This window comes from Seriola lalandi, unplaced genomic scaffold, assembly GCF_002814215.2.
Source record: "Seriola lalandi dorsalis isolate HSWRI2012SDOR001 ecotype SW California unplaced genomic scaffold, Sedor1 jcf7180002054678, whole genome shotgun sequence".
In the NCBI taxonomy this organism is placed as follows: domain Eukaryota; kingdom Metazoa; phylum Chordata; class Actinopteri; order Carangiformes; family Carangidae; genus Seriola; species Seriola lalandi.
The window spans coordinates 1,318,973-1,338,283 of NW_019525231.1; the positions used below are offsets into that span (position 1 = coordinate 1,318,973).

General features: G+C 41.5%; 3 protein-coding genes across 4 annotated transcripts in view; 2 read left to right on the forward strand and 1 right to left on the reverse strand.

The window, feature by feature from the left end:
• slc43a3a (solute carrier family 43 member 3a) overlaps positions 1 to 7,035 on the forward strand; it is a 10,077-nt gene extending 3,042 nt beyond the window's left edge. Inside the window, exons 3-12 of the mRNA XM_023422106.2 lie at positions 1,491 to 1,537; positions 2,063 to 2,139; positions 2,276 to 2,368; positions 2,614 to 2,753; positions 2,864 to 3,012; positions 3,508 to 3,651; positions 3,813 to 3,920; positions 4,064 to 4,250; positions 5,765 to 5,888; positions 6,139 to 7,035. Of these exons, the coding sequence (XP_023277874.1) occupies positions 1,491 to 1,537; positions 2,063 to 2,139; positions 2,276 to 2,368; positions 2,614 to 2,753; positions 2,864 to 3,012; positions 3,508 to 3,651; positions 3,813 to 3,920; positions 4,064 to 4,250; positions 5,765 to 5,888; positions 6,139 to 6,288 (1,219 nt within the window). The 3' untranslated portion in view covers positions 6,289 to 7,035. The remainder of the gene's footprint in view (positions 1 to 1,490; positions 1,538 to 2,062; positions 2,140 to 2,275; positions 2,369 to 2,613; positions 2,754 to 2,863; positions 3,013 to 3,507; positions 3,652 to 3,812; positions 3,921 to 4,063; positions 4,251 to 5,764; positions 5,889 to 6,138) is intronic.
• Positions 6,538 to 17,904, reverse strand: LOC111666686 (uncharacterized). Of its 2 annotated transcripts, XM_087178164.1 has the most exons (8): positions 15,468 to 17,607; positions 15,280 to 15,377; positions 14,501 to 14,832; positions 14,223 to 14,287; positions 13,910 to 14,067; positions 13,227 to 13,742; positions 9,263 to 10,752; positions 6,538 to 8,381 (listed from the first exon to the last, which is right to left on the reverse strand). In XM_087178164.1, the coding sequence occupies exons 1-8, from the start codon at positions 16,574 to 16,576 to the stop codon at positions 7,704 to 7,706; spliced, it is 4,446 nt and encodes a 1,481-aa protein (XP_087034290.1). In that variant the 5' UTR covers positions 16,577 to 17,607; the 3' UTR covers positions 6,538 to 7,703. The 2 variants fall into 2 exon arrangements, with proteins under 2 accessions (XP_087034290.1, XP_023277872.1); XM_023422104.2 differs by lacking the exons at positions 15,280 to 15,377; positions 15,468 to 17,607 and adding an exon at positions 17,649 to 17,904.
• A 348-nt stretch (positions 17,905 to 18,252) lies between these two features.
• ccdc175 (coiled-coil domain containing 175) overlaps positions 18,253 to 19,311 on the forward strand; it is a 4,208-nt gene continuing 3,149 nt past the window's right edge. The window contains exon 1 of the mRNA XM_023421972.2: positions 18,253 to 18,314. Within this exon, the coding sequence (XP_023277740.1) occupies positions 18,253 to 18,314 (62 nt within the window). The remainder of the gene's footprint in view (positions 18,315 to 19,311) is intronic.

Sequence of the window (19,311 nt, forward strand, 5' to 3'; positions counted from 1 at the left end):
ATGAGTGAACACACAACACAACTACTGTGGTGATGTTCTCATCGGTTTGAGTCTAATTTGCTCAAATATTTTCCCAAGCTGCAAGAAGTCACTGCTTCTTTTCTTCTGTTTTCCTTTGTTTCTCTCTCTCGCAGACTGTAGTCGGCAGGACGAGAAGTTCTCTCTGGTCTTCACCATCGCCTCGTTCCTCAACAACTTCATGAATCTCGCCAATGGCTACCTGTTTGATCGGTTTGGCACCATGGTGACCAGGCTGCTGGGAATGTCAGTTCATGTCATCTTTCTTTCTCCAAACATAAAAAAAACTCCAATGCTTTGAATTTTGTAGTTTTATGGACGTTATAGAATTTAACTGCCAAAGAACCCTAGTTTTTAAATCAAATATTCTTTCACTCAGTAGTTTAAGAGACTTTACTCAGAGCTCCTCACACAGCACACTGAGATGAATTGCTGAGGATTTTAGTGCATTATTTTTGGTCTCCAATTTAGCAGAGAAAGCAAGAGTCTACCAATTTTAAAATGAGTTATTACTCAAACCTTTTGATTCCTACGGTACATTTCACTTAGACACATCCACAAGTATGTTGTGAGGAAGTTTTTTGTTATGTAACTGAGGTTACTTATTTACACATAAATGCATATATTTCAGGTTAAAGAGCCCACCCCATGACAGAAAGTGTGTTTTTTGAAATACCAATTTAACAGGGAATAATTGAATTATTACGACTAGTTTGAAATAACTGAAATAAATTCAATAAAAGCAAATCTTCAGCTCAGACAACCCATTATAGTTACTGTCAGCTTGTATTAGTTCTGTCCACTGTAGAGGCAATTTTGCTCAAAGGTGAGGAAAGCAGACAACAATGAGTATGTCAAGATTCAAAGATTCATTACTGAACAATATGTCAAATTAAAATGAACAACCAGAAATCAACACAATGATCATGAACAGAGGCAAAGATCAACACATTACTATTTGGCCAAATAGGGTGCAGCCTCTCTCAACCACAACGGTATCAAGAGTCTGGACCCCCTCCAATCTCAAACTTAGCTCTTTTATACCGTGACTGTTACGTACACATGTTTAAGCATGGTTCAACTTTCATCCAGGGTACAAGGTATGTTTATCTTGCATAATCATTAAGTGTACACTATTTGCGGAGATCAGTTTATACGGTTTGTTCAATCAGCATACATTAGAAGAGAACATCCAGTCCGATTAAAAGAAAACATTACATGAAATGGAGGAAAACTGTTTTTTCCATTACATCCACCACATGTGGCCAGTACAAATATTCATGTGGTGCTTTCTATAGATTCTTATTCACCATTGTGTTTTTATATGTGGTGAAATTTGGAAAGGTTTTATAAGTGTGTGTGTGTGTGTGTGTTTGTGTAGTGTTTGTGTAGTGTTTGTGTCAGTGTGTGTATGCTCTGGTTGATAAATATGGACATGGCTGCTCTAAATTCAGTCATATGTCCCTCTCCAGATGTTTGTACACTACTGGAACACTTCTTGTGGCCTTCTCTAGTGCAGGTAATTACACACAAACTCACACACAAGTATACACAGCGTACATCAAATAATACCATCATGTAACCATTCCAGCAGCTCACTACATTTTTTAAACATCACCTCATGGTGCCAACTTTCAGGCTGACATATACAGTTTCCTGCTGCCTTTAATTTTATCTCTTTGCTGCCAACAAGTCTTGATTCTGACAGCCTCTCTCTCTGGATTCTTCTGAAATGTTTGCCGAGTTACAAATGGCTCCCAGTAAAAAACTATGGCAGTTATTACTAGCAACCCAAGTGATTATAGTACATAATTAATGTTTTAATTACATCAAACCCATATTTAATTCTTAATTATCTGCTGAAATAACTACAACCTGTCTGAACCATTTCCATTACTACGTCTCTGCTGCATGGATCTAACACTAACCAAGTGAAAGAAAAGGGAATAAGTTCACATTTATGTCATAATAACTTAGTGAAGAAAGTAATTTCTCATCTGAAGGATAATAAAATATGACGAGTTTGTCTTCCACTGTCCTGTAGCGTTTTCAGAGCTGCTTTTTCCTGCCTTGTCCTCCATCGCTGTGGGAGGAATTCTGCTGCTCCTAACCAACATGCAGGTGAATACCCCATAGTGTTCCTGTACAGCCTTACCATAGAAACACACTGTATGTCCTGAATAAATATTTTGAGTACCTTAGAAAGCTATAATTCAATACAATATTCTGTATTGATGTGACTGTGTGTGTCTGGAAGGTGGGCAACCTGTTCGCAGCTCACCGCTCCACCATCATCACCCTGTACAACGGTGCCTTTGACTCCTCCGCCGCTGTGTTTCTCGTCATCAAGGTAAAACAGTGAAGCGGTTCATCTACGTAGGTTCTGGCTGTATTTGAATTTATTCCCTAGACTGTTAGATGCTAAACAACGTTAGATGCTATTTAGAGCATTTCATTCCGTCAGCTTACATCAAACCCAGTTTAACTTGTGGTTTGAAATGTGCTTGAAATACACTATTTGAGGTCATGATGCCGTGTACCTATCTGACATACATGTTTATTTTGATGTTTTTTTTTTTTTCTTCTGCTTTCCAGGTTCTGTACGAACAGGGAATCAGTCTCCGCTCCTCCTTCCTTGTTTTGTCCTTCTGCAGCATCATTCACCTTGTGAGGACCGTCCTGCTGATGCCCAGAACCCACATCCCGTACCCTCTGCCACAACACTACACCTACGGGTGAGAATATCACATCAACTTTGAAGCTGCTATTTTCCTTGAGCTTATGTAGATCATCTTCATGCAAAACACCTGACACATACAGTACGTCCACTTTTTCTGATGCTCAGAGTGAATTGTGGAAAGGCCAACACGTACAGTGTGGAGCAGTTTGACAGGATTGGGGAAGACAGGATGACAGAGTTACAGGAGTCCAGTGGGAGGGACAACGCACCAGCAGCAGCTGAGGACGGGACGGAGGCCCAAGACTCTGCAAAAGGTACTTATCCTGACTGTTGCCATCTTCTCCACAACATCTGCGCTGTCATGTGTGGAGTCCGTGGTTGGATGATAAAACTGCCAATAAATCGTAATCTATTTAAAGTGATACTTGAGAAACATGACATCCAAAAGTAAAAATAGCTTCTTTGCATGTGGCCATGAAGCAAGCAACTATAAAAAAAAACTTGAAATGATCACTGACGCTGATCTTCCTCAGTCCTAATCACCTGTTTTCCACTATGATAAAACACACACTTCACAGTAGCAAGCAGTCTTCTTTTATTTTTCTTATGCTATTGAAATGCAGCGTAGTTGTGGATCTGCTGTTCGACTGTTTTACCAGAAAACACTCGGATGAATGTATGGCATCACTGTGAACCGAGTGCTGAGCAGATACACATATATAAAGGACAAAACATGTTTGAAATGTCACAACTAGTTTTAAATAAATGTAACATAACACAGACTTTAATGTTAATTTTCACGTGTTTAGCGGCGAGTTTCCGGAGCTGTGTGTTGTCCTGGTTCTTCCTGTGGCATCTGCTGTGGTTGTCCATAATGCAGCTGAGACACTACCTCTTCATCGGCACACTCAACCCCATGCTCAACCGCCTGGCAAACAACGATCCCAGCCTGGGTAACTGATTACAAAAGACACGTATTTATCACGCGTGTTAACCGACTTTGATTTAAAGGTTCTCTGCTTGTTCTTTCTCTCTCTGTTCGCTTGTCACCATCCAACACCACCTCCTTTCACTTTTCTCCATGGCTGTTTCCTTCCCACCGTAACTCCCTCAGTAAGTCAGTACACCAATGCCTTTGCCATCACCCAGCTGTGCGGAGTGCTGTGTGCCCCGTGGAATGGACTCATCATGGACAGACACAAGGGAAAGCCTCTCGCTCCTGGTAAATCAGTGATGTCACTAATGTCAGAACGACATGCTGTTTGTTTGTGTGTGTGTGTGTGTGTGTGTGTGTGTGTGTGTGTGTGTGTGTGTGTGCAACAGAGCAACTTCACTCATTCTTCTTAACCATTTTCCACCCTGTAGGAGAAACCGAGCGGGAGGCAGACCTGCGCTCCTCCTCTCTGTCTCTGTTCCTGACCTCCCTGCAGTGCCTGCTCTTCTCCGTGTGCGCCTCCATCAGTCTCCTCCCTCTGCAGTATCTCACCTTTGTTCTACAAGTCCTCAATCGCTCCTTCCTCTACGGCGGAAACGCAGCCTTCATCAGCATTGCGTGAGCAGCCGCCACATACACTAACACATACACGGGGGTGGACAAAATATATGAAACATTTAAAAGCACAGAAGCCCTGCGGAAAGCACCATCTTGGTTACGGCCACAGTGTTTGGTTCTTGTTCACAGTGAGTTTGTTCTGTGGTTGACAAAAGATGAGTGACACTGGTCCTCTTTGCAGTTTCCTTATGTTTGACATTCAGTGTGTCACCATGATGCAGTATTACATGAATCATTTCGCAGTGTTTGTAGCTGTTACAGTCCTGGCAGCCACTATCTTGTATCTTTGCACTTTTGTGATCTGCGTCGTTTCTTCACTTATACTGTAAAATTGAAATTAATACACCAGTTTTACTCCAAATATTGAAGAGTACAGAGTTTGTAGGATTAAGACCATTCATAAAACCCATCCTACAGATCTGCTGACTAAGCAAATCTGTAAACAATCACCATTTTTACCTGATTTTCTTCCCTGGCATCGCAAGATGGATGAGCTGAGGTACATGACTCATATCAAACATACACTAAAGTAACTTTTCTATGTTTCACTAGTGTGAGACTGGAGCCATCATAAATGCAATATATATTAACTAACAGGAGCAGCATACCTCTGTAATTGTGACTTAAAGGATGGAAAGTATTGGTTACAGTGTTTTTGTAACTTGTAACAGAATATCTCTAAGAAGATATATTTGTGGTTTTAAGAACCAAAAACCATCTCAATGTAGTTTTACATACTCTTTCAGGCTTCTCTCTGGAGCTCTAGTAACAACAGGTCGGTGAACCAATCAGAAGAGAGGAGGCTCTGAGCCTCTCTTCTGATTGGCTCACTGTTCTGAATAATCAAATGAAAATGTAGCAGATTTCAGGTAAACTCTCAGAGAAACCAAAATCCTGCAAAGCCTGGCGCTGGGTCAAGGTGGGTTGGGTCTTGGGCCATGGCTGAGGGCGGTGACTGTTTTGTTGTGACATCACAAAGTTACAGAAGTCCTGACAGCTCTTTTTAAGGCTCAGTTTCTGAATACAGGCTGTGTGCATTTCTCTGTGAACTGAGCTCTTTGATACTTTTATACTATATTATACTATTAATATAGAACCTAGACCTGCTTTATAAACAAAAAAAGACATGGACATTTTATACAATATGGGACCTTTAAAGCAGTTGCTGTCTGAACTGTAGATCCATTAGCAAACACTGCAAAATGATGTACTGTCACAGGGAGGGAGTGTCAGAAAATGATAATAGATGCAAAACATAATAAATGCATTGGCAGAGAGTATCAGTGGTCAGACGTTAACCATCACCAGCTCTGACTGAAAGACACTTCAGCAGCCTCATTGTCAAATGAAAAAACCAAACACGATTGGTGAAGGGCGACTGACACTGAACAGAAACTCTATGATGATTCAAAGCTTTTGTTCTACACATTATTTTGTTGTTGCCAAGCTGACACGTCCCAAGTTACAGTTAATAGCTCATCTGGGGAAATGACACGTCTCTCTCTCTCTCGCAGATTTCCAGCCTGTCACTTCGGGAAGCTGTACGGCCTGGTGATGTCCATTTCTGCTGTCGTCTCTCTGCTGCAGTACCCCTGCTTCGCCCTCATCAAAGGAGCTCTGGGTGGAGACCCCTTTTTTGTAAGTGCTGAAGAAACTGGTTGTACAAAAGAAACAGCTGCTAAATATCAAAATGGGCTATACTAAGCTGATATTTTGACCTTGTGGGCGACACATTTAGGCAAGAATACATTTCACAACACTGACACCCAAGCCTGTGCCACTGGTATTCAATGAATCCATTTCAAAATGTAACATAGGTCCACATGTTAAATTAAACTGATGGAGTAGTGTGATTATGTAAAACGTATGGTGCTTTGATGTGTTGCAGGTGGACATTGCTCTGACTCTCCTCACTCTGCTGGTGTTTATCCATCCTGTCTACATCTTCATCCACTGCAGGAAACTAACCCGCCACAGGGAGGACAATGGCCAGACTGAGGCCGCTAATGGCTCCACACCGGCTGAATCCAAGTTATAGAGGGATAATAAAATGTTTAGTCTCTGTCTATAAGTTTTATTTTTCAGATTGTAAAACATTTTTCTGTCTGTTCCTGTTCATGGATTACAACTTTTTATTTTTTTTTTAATCTAAGTGGAATGATATCCTGTTTTTTAATGCTTCTGAGAGCAGACAAGTTTTTCAATGTTTTGTACAATCCAGAATGTGCTGATAGTTTTTGTTTATACAGTTATTTTTGAATGATTAAAATTAATAATTAAACTGCTCAAACGATAATATATTTTTTATTTTAAAAGAATGCGATAGGTATATTTACATTACAGTAAGACAAAAACCATTACTCTGCATGAAAGATTCATCAACATCACAATCTAAAACAATACAGACATCGTGTTAACAGTATATGATATAGTGCATTATACTTTGTGTAAGTTTAAAGTTTCACTACACATCTAACAAATTGCCCTCTGAAATACAGCAGACCCACGGTAACGAGGAGTAAACAACGTTTCTCCACAACTGAAATGAGAGCACATTTTATTCTACTCAAGTAACAGTTTTGTTTTGTTTTTTTTGGCTTCGAGGTGTTTTTCATTATTCAGTGATCACTTGTGATCCAAGTTCCATTGTTCATTTACTGACACTATGTTTGAATTCTGTAACATGAAGAAAAAGCGGCATGAAGTGAGTTTATTCAGTCTTTGGAGTCCATCTTTCATAACTTACTGATTCATAACAAAATACAACTTATGATGCAAAAGTAAAGTCACTTGGTAAAAGTTTTTGCACAGTATTACCATGAACCCTCGCCGTCACAGTTATATATATATGTTTCTTCAAATTTGGCATTAAGGGTAGAAAAAAAGGAATACTTTTCAATCTACTTCATCATAGTATTAAAACAAGGTAAGGCACTAGGTGCTACAAAGTACACGCAACAAAGTTAAATGTAAATCAGTAGTGGAATAGTTCAGACTACACACACTACATTAAGTGTTAGTCTTCTTTCTCTCCAGTAAATCAGGATATAAAAAAACATATCAGTTTTAGTGACTACACATATTGACCGTAATAACAATCAAGATTGAAATGAGATTTCAGATCAGATCAGTAAAATTCAGATGGTTGAAGGATGTTCTAATCCAATATAAATTCCAATCTCCAATCCCTTTCCTAAATTGCCCTTATTTTACACTTTTATTTGACCTGTGTGTGTCCTCAGCCTCAGCATCCTGTTTTTATGCTAGCTGGAGACGTTTTTTTCCAGTGTGCTAACTTTGTGTTGGGCCTTTGGTTTATGGTAATAATCAACTTTAAATATGGATAAGGGTAAGTGTTACACATGTAGCTTACAGTGTTAAATTCAGAGTTTGTGAAAAGGAATGAATGTTGTGTGTGTGTGTGTGTGTGTGTGTGTGTGTGTGTGTGTGTGTTTATGGGATCTTTTCAGTCCCACTGTTCTTGTCATCACTCCTCAGTGCTGTTTGCCCTGTGTCAGAGGTGGGCATGTGGTTATGGTGGAGAAACAGGATCGCGTCCAAACTCTCTGGTGGGATGTTGGCTCTCTTTCTGTACGTGGCTCCAGCTCCTTCCTGCACAAACTCCTGTGCAGCATTACCTGCCACAGCGGGAGCAGCCAGATAGGCCCGTGCCACTGTAGCCAAAAGTGGAAACTGCACTGCTTTCGTCCTCCACCACTGCAAAGGCTCCACTCCCAGTGAGGCCCCCTTGTCGGCTCTAAAAACAGACATCTCCATGTCTATAGACTCCTCCACGGAGCTCTGCTTGCTCCGGGGGGCAGAGCAGAACAAGTCTCCCAGCAGGAACTCCATTCCCGACAGACCAGCCTGAGAGCCTGGGTCTGCGGACTCGTTCTCGTCCGTCTCTCCTACATCGCTCTCTTCGTCATCATCTTCGATCTCTCTGAAGTTGATTGGGCGGGATTCTTTGAGGCGTTTGCTCCTCCGCAGGAATTCACTCTCTGACTCTGGAGACCCAGGGGAGGGGCTTCTCTTAAACTGGCTTTGCTTCTTATCCTGGCCCCTCTTCCTGTCCTCCTTCACAATCCTGACGGCCTCTTTCTTCAGCCAATCAAAAGTGACCGTCTGCTCCTAGAAAATAATCGCAAAAAGATCTAATCCATGTACCCGACTATTCCTCACATGACACATTGTTATACGTTTTTTAACACCAATCAAAAGTTAATGTCATTCAGTCTGCGTTGGCAAATGAACATTCAAACACAAACACACATGAAGTGGTCATAAGCAGGAAACTAATCTCTCAGTACACATTAATGTTTATCCTAACACAAACTGAAAATTGTCCAGAGCACCGAGTATTGAAATATGTCAAGTACCATAAACTGACATTTTATCAACCAGTTCCTGATTTTAAATCCAAACTTAACCAATGTCAGACTACATTTTACTGTAGCACGGTCTTTGTATGTCTGCTTTTGTTTAGACAACAACCTCTGTAATAGCTTCTTAGTTAAATGTAAAAGAGGATGCTTTACGTAAGGCAGCACCAAAGCAGCATTTTGTTATCACTACAGAAACCTAGGTATCATGCTGCACTTGTATCAACAAGACTAAGAGTCTAGACTAACAGCATGCATATGTTAATGTTTAGCATGTCAGCATGCTAACATTTGCTAATAAGTGACTAAATACAAAGTACAGAGACTGATGGGAGCGTTAGTTTTGTGTGGGTATCTGGTCATTAAGGTATTGGAGAAATTAAAATTTTGACCTGATAATGGCACTAATCAAAAAAGGCATTATAATTCATACTGAGGGGAATCAAATGAACCAGATCTCATGATTATCCAGCCAATAGTTGTCAAGACATTTCATTAAAAACTGATGCTACAGGGTAAAGTCAGTTGACTTCAACCAATAGGTGCCATGCTGCCAGCATGGTTAAAAATTTCAAGTGAGCCCCCAGATATTCACTTGTCGGTTTCCTTCATTTAAACTTTATGACTCACCTTCTCCTCCATGAACCCCAGCCCATGGAACTGGGGGTCGAGGGAACATGCCACACACAGAGCCCTGTTGACAACAGGGTTGTGGTAACAGCTTGCCAAGTTCCGCCTCATCATCCTCTTCACTTCCTTTAAGATGGATGACGAATCTCCCGGTCGGGCTACGAGGTGACGGGAGAGCAGGCCAATGAGAATGGGTTTGATGAGGGATAGACGGGGGAACGCCTCCTTGGCGAGGGTTCGACATGCCACATCCAGAGGTTTGAGGACCAAACACAACTCCTCCAGGGCCTTCCATTCAGAATGCATTGAGACGTTTGCTGAGGATGTGTTGGAGGTCGGGTTTGCGTGGAAGCTGCCAGATGAACTGGTGTCTGAAGCACTGTCTTCTTTAGACAAGCCCTCCCCATTAATCTCTCTTATTACATCACAAAAAATACTTTTATGTTTTAGCAGAGTGCTCAGTAGCTGGTACAGCTTATTCCACGTTGGCCGACTATGAGCCCACGACTTCAGCTCTGCCTGTTCTTGTTTGGTCAGGGTCTGCAACAGACTCTGGACATGATGCTGATATGAGCCTCTGTGTTGGGCAGGTGGCTGGAACAGGGTTGAGAGAATACCCTGGAATAGGCAGAGGGTCTTGGAGATGACGGGATGTGACATCACTTCCTCAATGCAGTCCTGCACAGCGCTGTAGAAACATGGGACAGATGGTAGTCCCTCACTGGAATGACTTTGCTCAGAGCCATGCGGTTCCTCAGGTAACACAGAGTCATCCCTCTCAAGAAATGTTGTTGAGTTTGGGTGAGGGACGCTTCCTGCAGCCTCTCCACCTTTCTCGCTCTTTACTGGCCCCAGCCTCATCTTATTCCTCCCTTCCCCTCCCAACAGGACCAGATTGGGCTGAGAGATTCCCCACTCCTGTGCCATCGCTTTCACTTGAGCCTCCACTGCTCGAAGGGTGTAATCTTTCACCCCACTCTCTGTCAGTCTTTGGGTTGCCAGGGCCACGTTCTGAAAGGTAAAATTAGAGTCTATATAATGTGCCCAGAGGGTGAGGTACTTCTCAACGTTGCCCTGCCAGTTGTGGGACCAAACATCCACACTTAAAGTGACAAAGTGAGGAACTTCCCTCCGATAGCTGGCAGGTCGCCCACGTCTCCTGGGCTCAAACTCGATGGGAGCAGTGTAGTCAGAGGTCTCCTCAATCTCTCCGCTTCCTGTTTTCCTTCTCAGCAGCTGAGCAAGGCTGGTCTTGCCTTTGGTGTGGTGTTCCTTCAGGAGGTTCTCGAGCTGACAGGGTGACGGCAGCTCTTTGAAGGTGGGCAGGATGGTGTGGATCAGCTGTCTGAAGCCTTCCCCTTCTACCAGAGCTGGAGGCTGGAGATCCATGATGAGAAAGTTGGTGATAGCATCAGTCACTTGAGTAGACAAAACCAGGGGGAAGGTGCTGACCAGACCGCTGTTAACCATCATTGGCTGAGAGCGTTGACCTGTTGAAAAACAAAACAAAAAACAAAACTTCAATCAGCAAATAATCTACCATAGTTTGACAACACATTTCTACAAACACTGTTCACATAGTACACATAGCTAACTTTATTTATTCTTTTATTTATATATAAATATATTTTTTGACTTTATTTAATTATTCATTTTAGGGCTGTCCCAAACGATTATTCTTTAAACGATTAATCTAGCGATTATTTTCTCGATTAGTGGACTAATCTAACGATTATTTTTTAACCTAACAGTAATTTTATTGCAATTATTTTCCAGTTACTCACCAGGGTGTTTCCTCTTTATGTGCTCGTGCATGACTGTCGTGCTAGAGTGATATGCCAGATGCACTTTGCAGAGTGTGCAGACTGCCGCACCGTTGCTATCAAGATTAAAGTATTCCCAAACTTTGGAGGACCGTGTGCGAGCCTTTTTTGCCGCGTGTTGCTCCACATGCTCCATCGTACTGCTGGTAGACGCCGCCATGTTGTTCAAATAGATTACACAGCCGCAAATCATTCACGTAGTCAATGACTTCAATTACGTCACCGCGTTGTCCCAGTCCGTGCGCTGCGCTTGTATCCGGGTAAACCAAAGACGATGGATATAAACGGTCCCATTAGAAAGTTCCGGTTTTGTTCTATGAACATTTACCCTGTGTGGTTTTACACGACGCGTCGACACTAAAATTCCACGTCGAATTTTTATAATCGACAACGTCGGATAATCGTCCAAGCCCTAATTAATTTGTGTAATTTAGCCTATTATTGCATTTTATGACCTAACTCATTGTATGTTAAGTGGTTGCTACAACTCTGCAATTTCCCTCTGGGATTATTAAAGTATCTGAGTGAGGACTGAGAGATTTGGGGAAATAATCTAATTGCAATTTTTTTTCACCAATATTGCAATTAAGTATGAGATTTTTTTTTCTTTTTTTTTAAGTTCCTTATCTTCTGAATTATTCGACAAACACAATATTAGATTGATTAGTAAGACTAGGGCTCCGCTGTACGGCTTGACCACATGTCAGTTGTAGTAGTGAAAAACTCAGGTCCGCTGTGACTTTCAGCTTGTATTATTTATATAGCTATGGTATGGCAACCTGGCTAAAATTTGTGCAGGAGGGCATGCTATACCGCTTATCCTGTGTATTTATCAAAGTCGTAAACATACAGGTTAGTAGTGTTGCCCCATGAGGTAGCGACGGTAGCAAGGCAGGTTCTGCACAATACCTGACGCTGTGCAGCATCTTCTTTTTTAAAACCAAAAACTTTCCACACAACCGACGTGCTGCTCCTCTTTGACACTAAAGTTTCCGCAGTGCCAGGTTCTGTCGAGCCTGAGGCCATTATACCACAGGTCAAAGTGTAGCGTGCCATATTTTTATTCCCTTTTAGTCAACTGCTCTACTCTAGCTTGCATGTCCTGTGACCAGAGTGTAATTGCAGCCTTTGCGGTTAGAAAATCTAATTTTATCATATCGCGATATTATCGCAAATGTGATTAATTGTCCGGCCCTAATATCCACCAAGCTTTGTACTATACTCGACACATTTATTAGGTAAACCGCAGTTGTTTGTTGGAAAAAAGGCAAACAACAACAAAAGAGCTTCAGGATGGTTAAAAGTAAAATTCTGGTTTCTACAACTTGGGCCCTATTTATACCCCGACTAATGACGTGGCGTGGTTCACCACTTTGGTCTGAAGTCTGAAATATCTCAGCAACTATTAAATGGATTACCATGAAATTTGGTACTGCTGTTCATGGTGCCTAGAAGATGACTCATAACGTCATTGGTGGTCTTCTGATTATTCCTCTAGTGCCGTCAGCAGGTCAAGGTTTTCACTTATAGATAGATATCTACAGAATTAACTGGCACAAAATTCAGTACAAACATTTATGGTTCAAAGATGATGAATCCTAAATAACTTTGGTGATTCCTTTCCATCTAGCTTCATTGTCAGGTCAAAATTTAAATTTGCAAAATTATATTTGAAAAAATAATGTATTCCCATCAGCCTCAGCTGTGTTTTGTACCAATTTACCAATTTGTACCAATTAGCCATGTAGTATAACTAAGACAGGGTCTTGGTTAAAGACAAATGAACAGTAAAGTTAGTACCATAACTTTCAATTGCTTCCTTCCTGGTTATATTTGACCTTACTAACATTTTTCTTGTTCTCACTTTAAATTTTACCAGTAAATTAAGTGGTTTAGATAATTTGGCTTAACTCTTGTTTTGCTTACTACCTGTCTTACTGCTAATTTTTTGCTGCTGGATTTTGTTACAGAAATGGTTCTTTGTTCTCAGATCTGGTGAGTAAAATTTTTTCATATATAATGGTGAAATCTATGAAAATTAAGTTCAAATTGGGATAAACCAGGTCTTTCCTCTAACCTTGAAACTTTGATATTCTGTATCTACTGTACAATGCAAACAGACAGCAGACAGTGATCGTTACCTATTATCAGAAGACTCCGATCCTTGTTACTATCACGTGGTCTGATGTGGTGCTTGTTGGTCAGGTGGTTTTGGAGGTCTGCTGCCCCTCCAGCACAGCCCACGTGCTCCACACACAGTTTACACACCGCTATGCTCCGGTCCAGAGGCCGACCTGTTGGGTCTGGCTCAAACCCAAAAAAGTACCACGGGCTGTTCTGTGTGGCGCTTGGGTTACTCAGCAGTTTCTCGGTTCCAGGCATAAAATCATACTTTTCCATCAGATGAGAGCTCGGGGACGGGAAGGAGATCACGGAGGTGTTGGTGAGGGCAGAGGCAGAAATCCCACCTGGATCATTAGCTGTGTCTGGGTTTGACATTGTTGTCACGTCACTGATGACAGGCATGGGGCTCTGTGACTGGCTTTGATCTGACCAAAGGGAAGTGCTGCTGGGCTCCGGGAGGGTGACCAACTGAATATCCTGCAGGAGGCGCAGAGCTGTCTCCTTGTCTCCAACTTCACATTTCACATTGTCGCCTGTATTGCCCCACCAAAAACAAAAGTACAGGTTACTGGAAGATATTTATATAGACCTTCAGAATAATAGTTAGTTAAAATATAAGTCTACTGTCAGTTGAAAGACCAATATGGTTCAGCTAGTGTGTATCTATCACATGACAGTAACACAGTGGGACAGAACTCACCCATCCCTAGGCCCAGCAGGGAGGCATAATCCTTGCCAATCCAGACCCTGAGCTCTGCTCCCTCTGGGATGGGCTGGGAAACCCTGTAGTAGATGTGACGGTAAAACTGGAAGACGACCAGATTGTGTTCCTCCTCACTGCTCGTATATGTTACATACCTAAAACATAGAGCAAATATATATACAGAGTGTCACTGTGACCAGCAAAGTAAAAGCAAAACTGAAAAAAAAAAAAGAAAAATACAAAGGACTGAATGTCAAACAGCATTACAAAAAACATAAAGCAACAGGGAGAAAGAAAACATTATACACACCTCATCCAGTTGGATTTGTTTTCATCAGAGGCATCAACGTAGATGAAAGCAGCATCATCCCTAATCTGGAGATGGGAGTGATGTGTATGTCAGATATACGATATGAAATATGACCAATTCTATATGGAATTTCTGCTGGTTTATCAACACAAATTATATCATGGATTTTGGATTTTAAAGTAGATTTTAAATGCGACTGTGGCATTAAACAGTACTAGTTTTTGCAATAACTTGATTTTAAACTGCCTCTTTATGTTGAGTCAAACCAGTCTACTTACAGCCCAGGCATATTTGAGGTTAGTCGGCATTTGTCCCCTGCACACTTCTCCTACAAAGGGCCCAAACATGACACCTTGCTGAAGGTGACACTTGGCGTACACCTTCATCTCTCCCATGTGCTCCTCACCAGAAGATCCAGGACCAGACATCCCAGACCCAACTTCACTGCACAGGCACAGGCAGGAAGGCAGGGATAGCACTGCTCGGGAGGGGCCACCATGGAGCCACGGCTCCCCAGGTGGCAACACAGCATCTGGGACATAGTTCTGATTTGAAGCATTTTGGAGAAATGGAACATCCTCAAAAAATTCGTCATGGTTGAGATCCAAACCTAGAAAAATAAAGGAATAATTAGTAAAATATGGTGAGATGTTGTTGGTGACGGTCCTCTTTATGGAGCATGTTTACTGTTTCTTTGGTTGTTTTAGGTTTAAAAAAAACAGGAGGATGTCACTGCATTAGAATGTGATTGCTGCTATATACAACACTAGATACTGTATATTATAGTAAATACAGACCATTTTACACTTTAGTTGTTTATAGCAAAGACAGAAGCTTTAAGTTTGTTTTGATTTGTTTTATTTTCTTCTCCCACCAAGACAAATATATAGCGTCTTGTATCCAGCATCACATTGATTCCTTCGTTTTCTGTAGACATTTATCTGAATATTTCACTCGGGTGTATTTACTAAAATAATGAATCCATTGCAGCAGTGGTGCAGAATGTGTGTGCTTGAGTGATCTTCTGTTAGGGGTGCCCACTTGTCTGGTGGCAGACCTGCTGGGCCAGCTGAATAGTTCTCTGGCAATATCTCACTCCGCTGCCTTCGACTCCCGAGACAGGGTGTCTGGTGACTTTGGAGGGAGCTTTCAGACCTGTTAGAAATATAGTATTTACACAGTTTGACCAAGTGAAATGGGACAAATGTATATTTAGATGGCAACAGGTGAGCAAACCCATCCTACCTGTGCAAAGTGACAGTAATAATCTCTCTCCCCTCCAGTCCTGCGTCACACAGTTGGTGAAAGGGTGTGTTTCTGATGCAGTGATTGGTGTAGATCACAGATGTTCCTGCTTCTTTACACATGCGAGCCAACATTGAGCCCAGATAATTGACTCCTAGGGGGATGTGACTGTACCACATATTATCTGTTAGCTCCTTCTTAGGCTGCAGGTAGAGGGCGGCTGCATTGGATGGGAGTTTGCTAAGGTACTTTAAAAGAGAAGCAATGGGACAGAGTCCATTGCCTGGCTTCTCAAACATAGAGCATCGGTCCTTCTCATTAAACATTTTTGTCTCATCACCAAAAATTAAAGTGCAGTATCTCAGTCCTCTCTCGTCTTTTCTGATTACAAATGAATCTGGCTTCAGATTCCTGTTGGCCTGCTTCCCTCTGCGGCCGAAATGTACCTGTATATCAAACCAGACTTTGTTCAGAAGTCCCCTTGGAGTGCTGGTATCCATTGCACGTGAGTGTCTTAGGATGCGGATGTCATCCAGCGACAGTGCCTGATGGTGTGATGTTATGTCTCGACCAGACTTCCTAATTCTCTTCAGCACTCCCAAGAACACCTTGTTGGCTGATGTGAACTCAGCATCTCTCATTAAGCACACAGGACGGCCGACAAGAGGCTCTTTGAAGTAACGGTTAAGCCCAGCTCTCAGTGCAATGTAACTGGCAATCCCATACAGCTCTCCTTTGCTGTTGCGTACTGATCCATAAAAGTGTCTCAGCAGCCTGTTGAGCTCAGTCTTCTCCACTGTAGTCAGGTCCACTTGGAGCCCCTGAGACTCCAACCAGCCTGTGAAGCAGTTCACAGCCCATGTCGTCTGCTTCTTAGTAACCTTGCTTATTTCAGTCCTGCTGTCTTCAAGTTCATCAAGCTCCAGGTCTGATACCATCGCATGCCTAAAAATGTCAGTGGTATTTACCTCACACTCTTCCTCTTCTTGTGACTCTTCCTCTTCTTTTAGAATGATCTCCTCTTTAGTTGTCATATCGGAACCAAACAAATCAAAATTATCAAGAGGATCCTTCTGGTCTGTGTTCATAATGTTAGCTGCTAGCTCCATCAGCTGTTAGAGTAGTAGCTAATAAATTCAATGCAGCGAGCGCAGCAAGTGTTAATTTTTGGCCATGTAAACAAAGCGGATGGATACCAAACCGTAGTCAAGTTGGGTGTTATACGACGATTATAGCTCAGTCATTATCACCTTGTACAGAAGAGACGGGTCTGTTTAGAAAATGGGTTTTAAAATGCAAAAGATGGCGGCTCACAATGGCCAATCATCGCACCAACCGCAGAACTGTTATTTACGACATGTCATGCCAGCGGTACAATGTCAACACCTCCCGAAACAAGTGATAATTTGATAAGAAAATATTCCCAAATGTTACCGTCAGCCCTCTTACAATGGACTGCGTGAATGGCTGTTTAACTGATACCATGGCAACAACAAGGATGAGACTGTCGTAAAACAGACTCGCGCTCGTATCTGGCGTTCTCTTTACGCATGCGTAAAAGCATCTGTAAAGTGATTTACAGATGCTTTTTTATGGCGAAAATCAACACTCAGCATTGGACAGTATAATATTTACCCGTGTCCCAAAATGTGACATGGAAGTTACATTAAAAGAACTTGACATTGGATAATCCCTAGTTAAATATAGTGTTTTACTCAGAAAAACATACTGACCGGTGTTAAGCAAACGACGCTTGAGTGTTAACGACCTATCTTGATTATATACATCTTTATTGCAGTGCATAGTCAGAACTGAATGTTGCATTCATATATGTGACACGTTAAATACATTCACATCTATGTGACATCATGAAACATCCTGCTAAGTAAAAAACAAGTTATACCGTATCGTGTGGTCTGTGGTCTAAAGTGTGTTATAAATTAGTGAAGAGCGTGCATGCAAGAGCAGCATTAGGGTCAGGGTCTACTTCTTTCACAATTAACTGCTCCACATTGACGATGTAACTTTATAAAATCCACAGTAGAGCCCCACTGCAACTGTATTTTGTCAGTTTACAGGGGTTGGATCCATGTATTGCAATGGCGGTCAGTGCTGTCAGACTCAAATTCAATGCGCTTTAAACCACACAGTGCAGGAAAATCACTGAATTTGAAAATTCACCTGGCGCCTCAAACAAAGCTGCAGAGGTCGTAGAGGAAGTGGTCTCGAAAAAATCTGCACGATGTCGACGTCTCAGATGACTTCTTAAATTCGTGGTATTTCCTCCTTTTGCAAGCACTATTTTTCGGCATAAACGACAAATGGCCTCGCCAGAGTTCAAAGGTTGTCCCTTTTCATCTGCTTTCAAGCCAAAATACAGCCAGACGATAGACTTGCTCCTTGGTTTACTGATAAGGTCCATGTTTCTGTGGCCCGTCTCTGCTTTTCTGCAGGCTGCAGCACTGCTGCTAGACTTACGATGAATAGAAGGAACTCCCCGTTGAAAACATAGAGTATATATAAAAAATTATTTTGATGCAATGTATAAATATATGCAACATTAACACGTTAATGATGATGAGAACTTTCCGTGTGGAAAATCATGACACTCAAATTCATAACTCATTATTATGAACACATTTAAATCAAACTACAACATATAATTATTCCAGTTTCGTAGTCAATATGCCATTACTAACTATGAAACAAAATGTCCCAACATTTCCAGTGGCTTTTATAAAAACAGATAGGATGACAGCTAGTGGATTGATGATGCGACTTCTACATGTTCTATTTCTGTGCTTTTTACGTCTTCATTTGTGGACCGACGACAATACACCGCGACAGGTCAGGGTTGCCAGGTTCTGTTGGTTATAGACCTGCACAAATTTCAGTCCTAATATTATTTAAATCTTACTTCAATGTCTTAAAAAATGTATTTCCCAAATATAAGTGAGGTGAGGCATTGGAGGAGAAAAATCAGTTAATTATAAGTGTTATCCCTGCAGGAACATTTCTTCTCACTTTGTCTTTGGCCAGTTCTGTAACATTAACAGGCATTAAAGAAATGTGGTTTATTGTATCAAGTGAAAAACCATCAGAATGGATTATCAGGAGTATAAATTTGCTTTAAATTAATATAGGACCAAGGCTTGATTACTAACCAGTTAAAGCAGACAATTGCCTTAAGACCCCAGAACCTTAAGGGCACAAAAGACCCTATGCTCACTGTCTGACAAATAAGTTTTTGGTAATTTCTAAAAAAGTCTAGATTTAATACCTATATTATTAGGGGTCAAGCCCCAAAAGGGCAAGTTTATCGATCCTGTGAAAGCTACCCATAATCCAAAACAGTAAAGGTCTGACAGCTCCATAGGAACTATAATGTGAGCAGAAAGAGGACTGAGGCTCCATCAGAGCTGAAGTGAACCACAAGTCCCTTTTCTGTTGGTCCACTTTTTGGTCTACTCTAAGGTTGTTTCACATACAGTCCTTTTTAAACAAACCAAACTCAGTTCTGTTGAAGCAGTCTGCCTAAGAGGAGTCTGAGTTCATTTGGAGTGATTACATATGGACAAAAATGCTGAGGCATCACTCTGAGTTTGTTATTTTGGGTCTGAAGAACAAAAATAACCAAGAGGACTGAGTTTGGTTTGTGACTAAGTGACTAGCTATATTACTCTTTTCTTTTTCTATGAGTACCAACACTATAGTTTTCATTGCCAGCATAAAGGTGTTGTGCTAGCAGGTATTCCATGTGAGACCTTTCCCCAATACACCTTAATCCATGCTCTCAATGTTTTCATAAAACATGATTAAATTTAGATAGATTTTGCAAAACAAT

What these genes read in the sequence shown, in the direction of transcription:
- LOC111666686 (XM_087178164.1), bottom strand. Translation starts at nt 16,576, where the DNA reads ATGGAGCTAGCAGCTAACATTATGAACACAGACCAGAAGGATCCTCTT. An exon ending in ATTACTGTCACTTTGCACAG is followed by an intron (nt 15,378 to 15,467) that starts GTAGGATGGGTT and finishes TATTTCTAACAG; the next exon opens with GTCTGAAAGCTCCCTCCAAA. An exon ending in CTATTCAGCTGGCCCAGCAG is followed by an intron (nt 14,833 to 15,279) that starts GTCTGCCACCAG and finishes TTATTTTTCTAG; the next exon opens with GTTTGGATCTCAACCATGAC.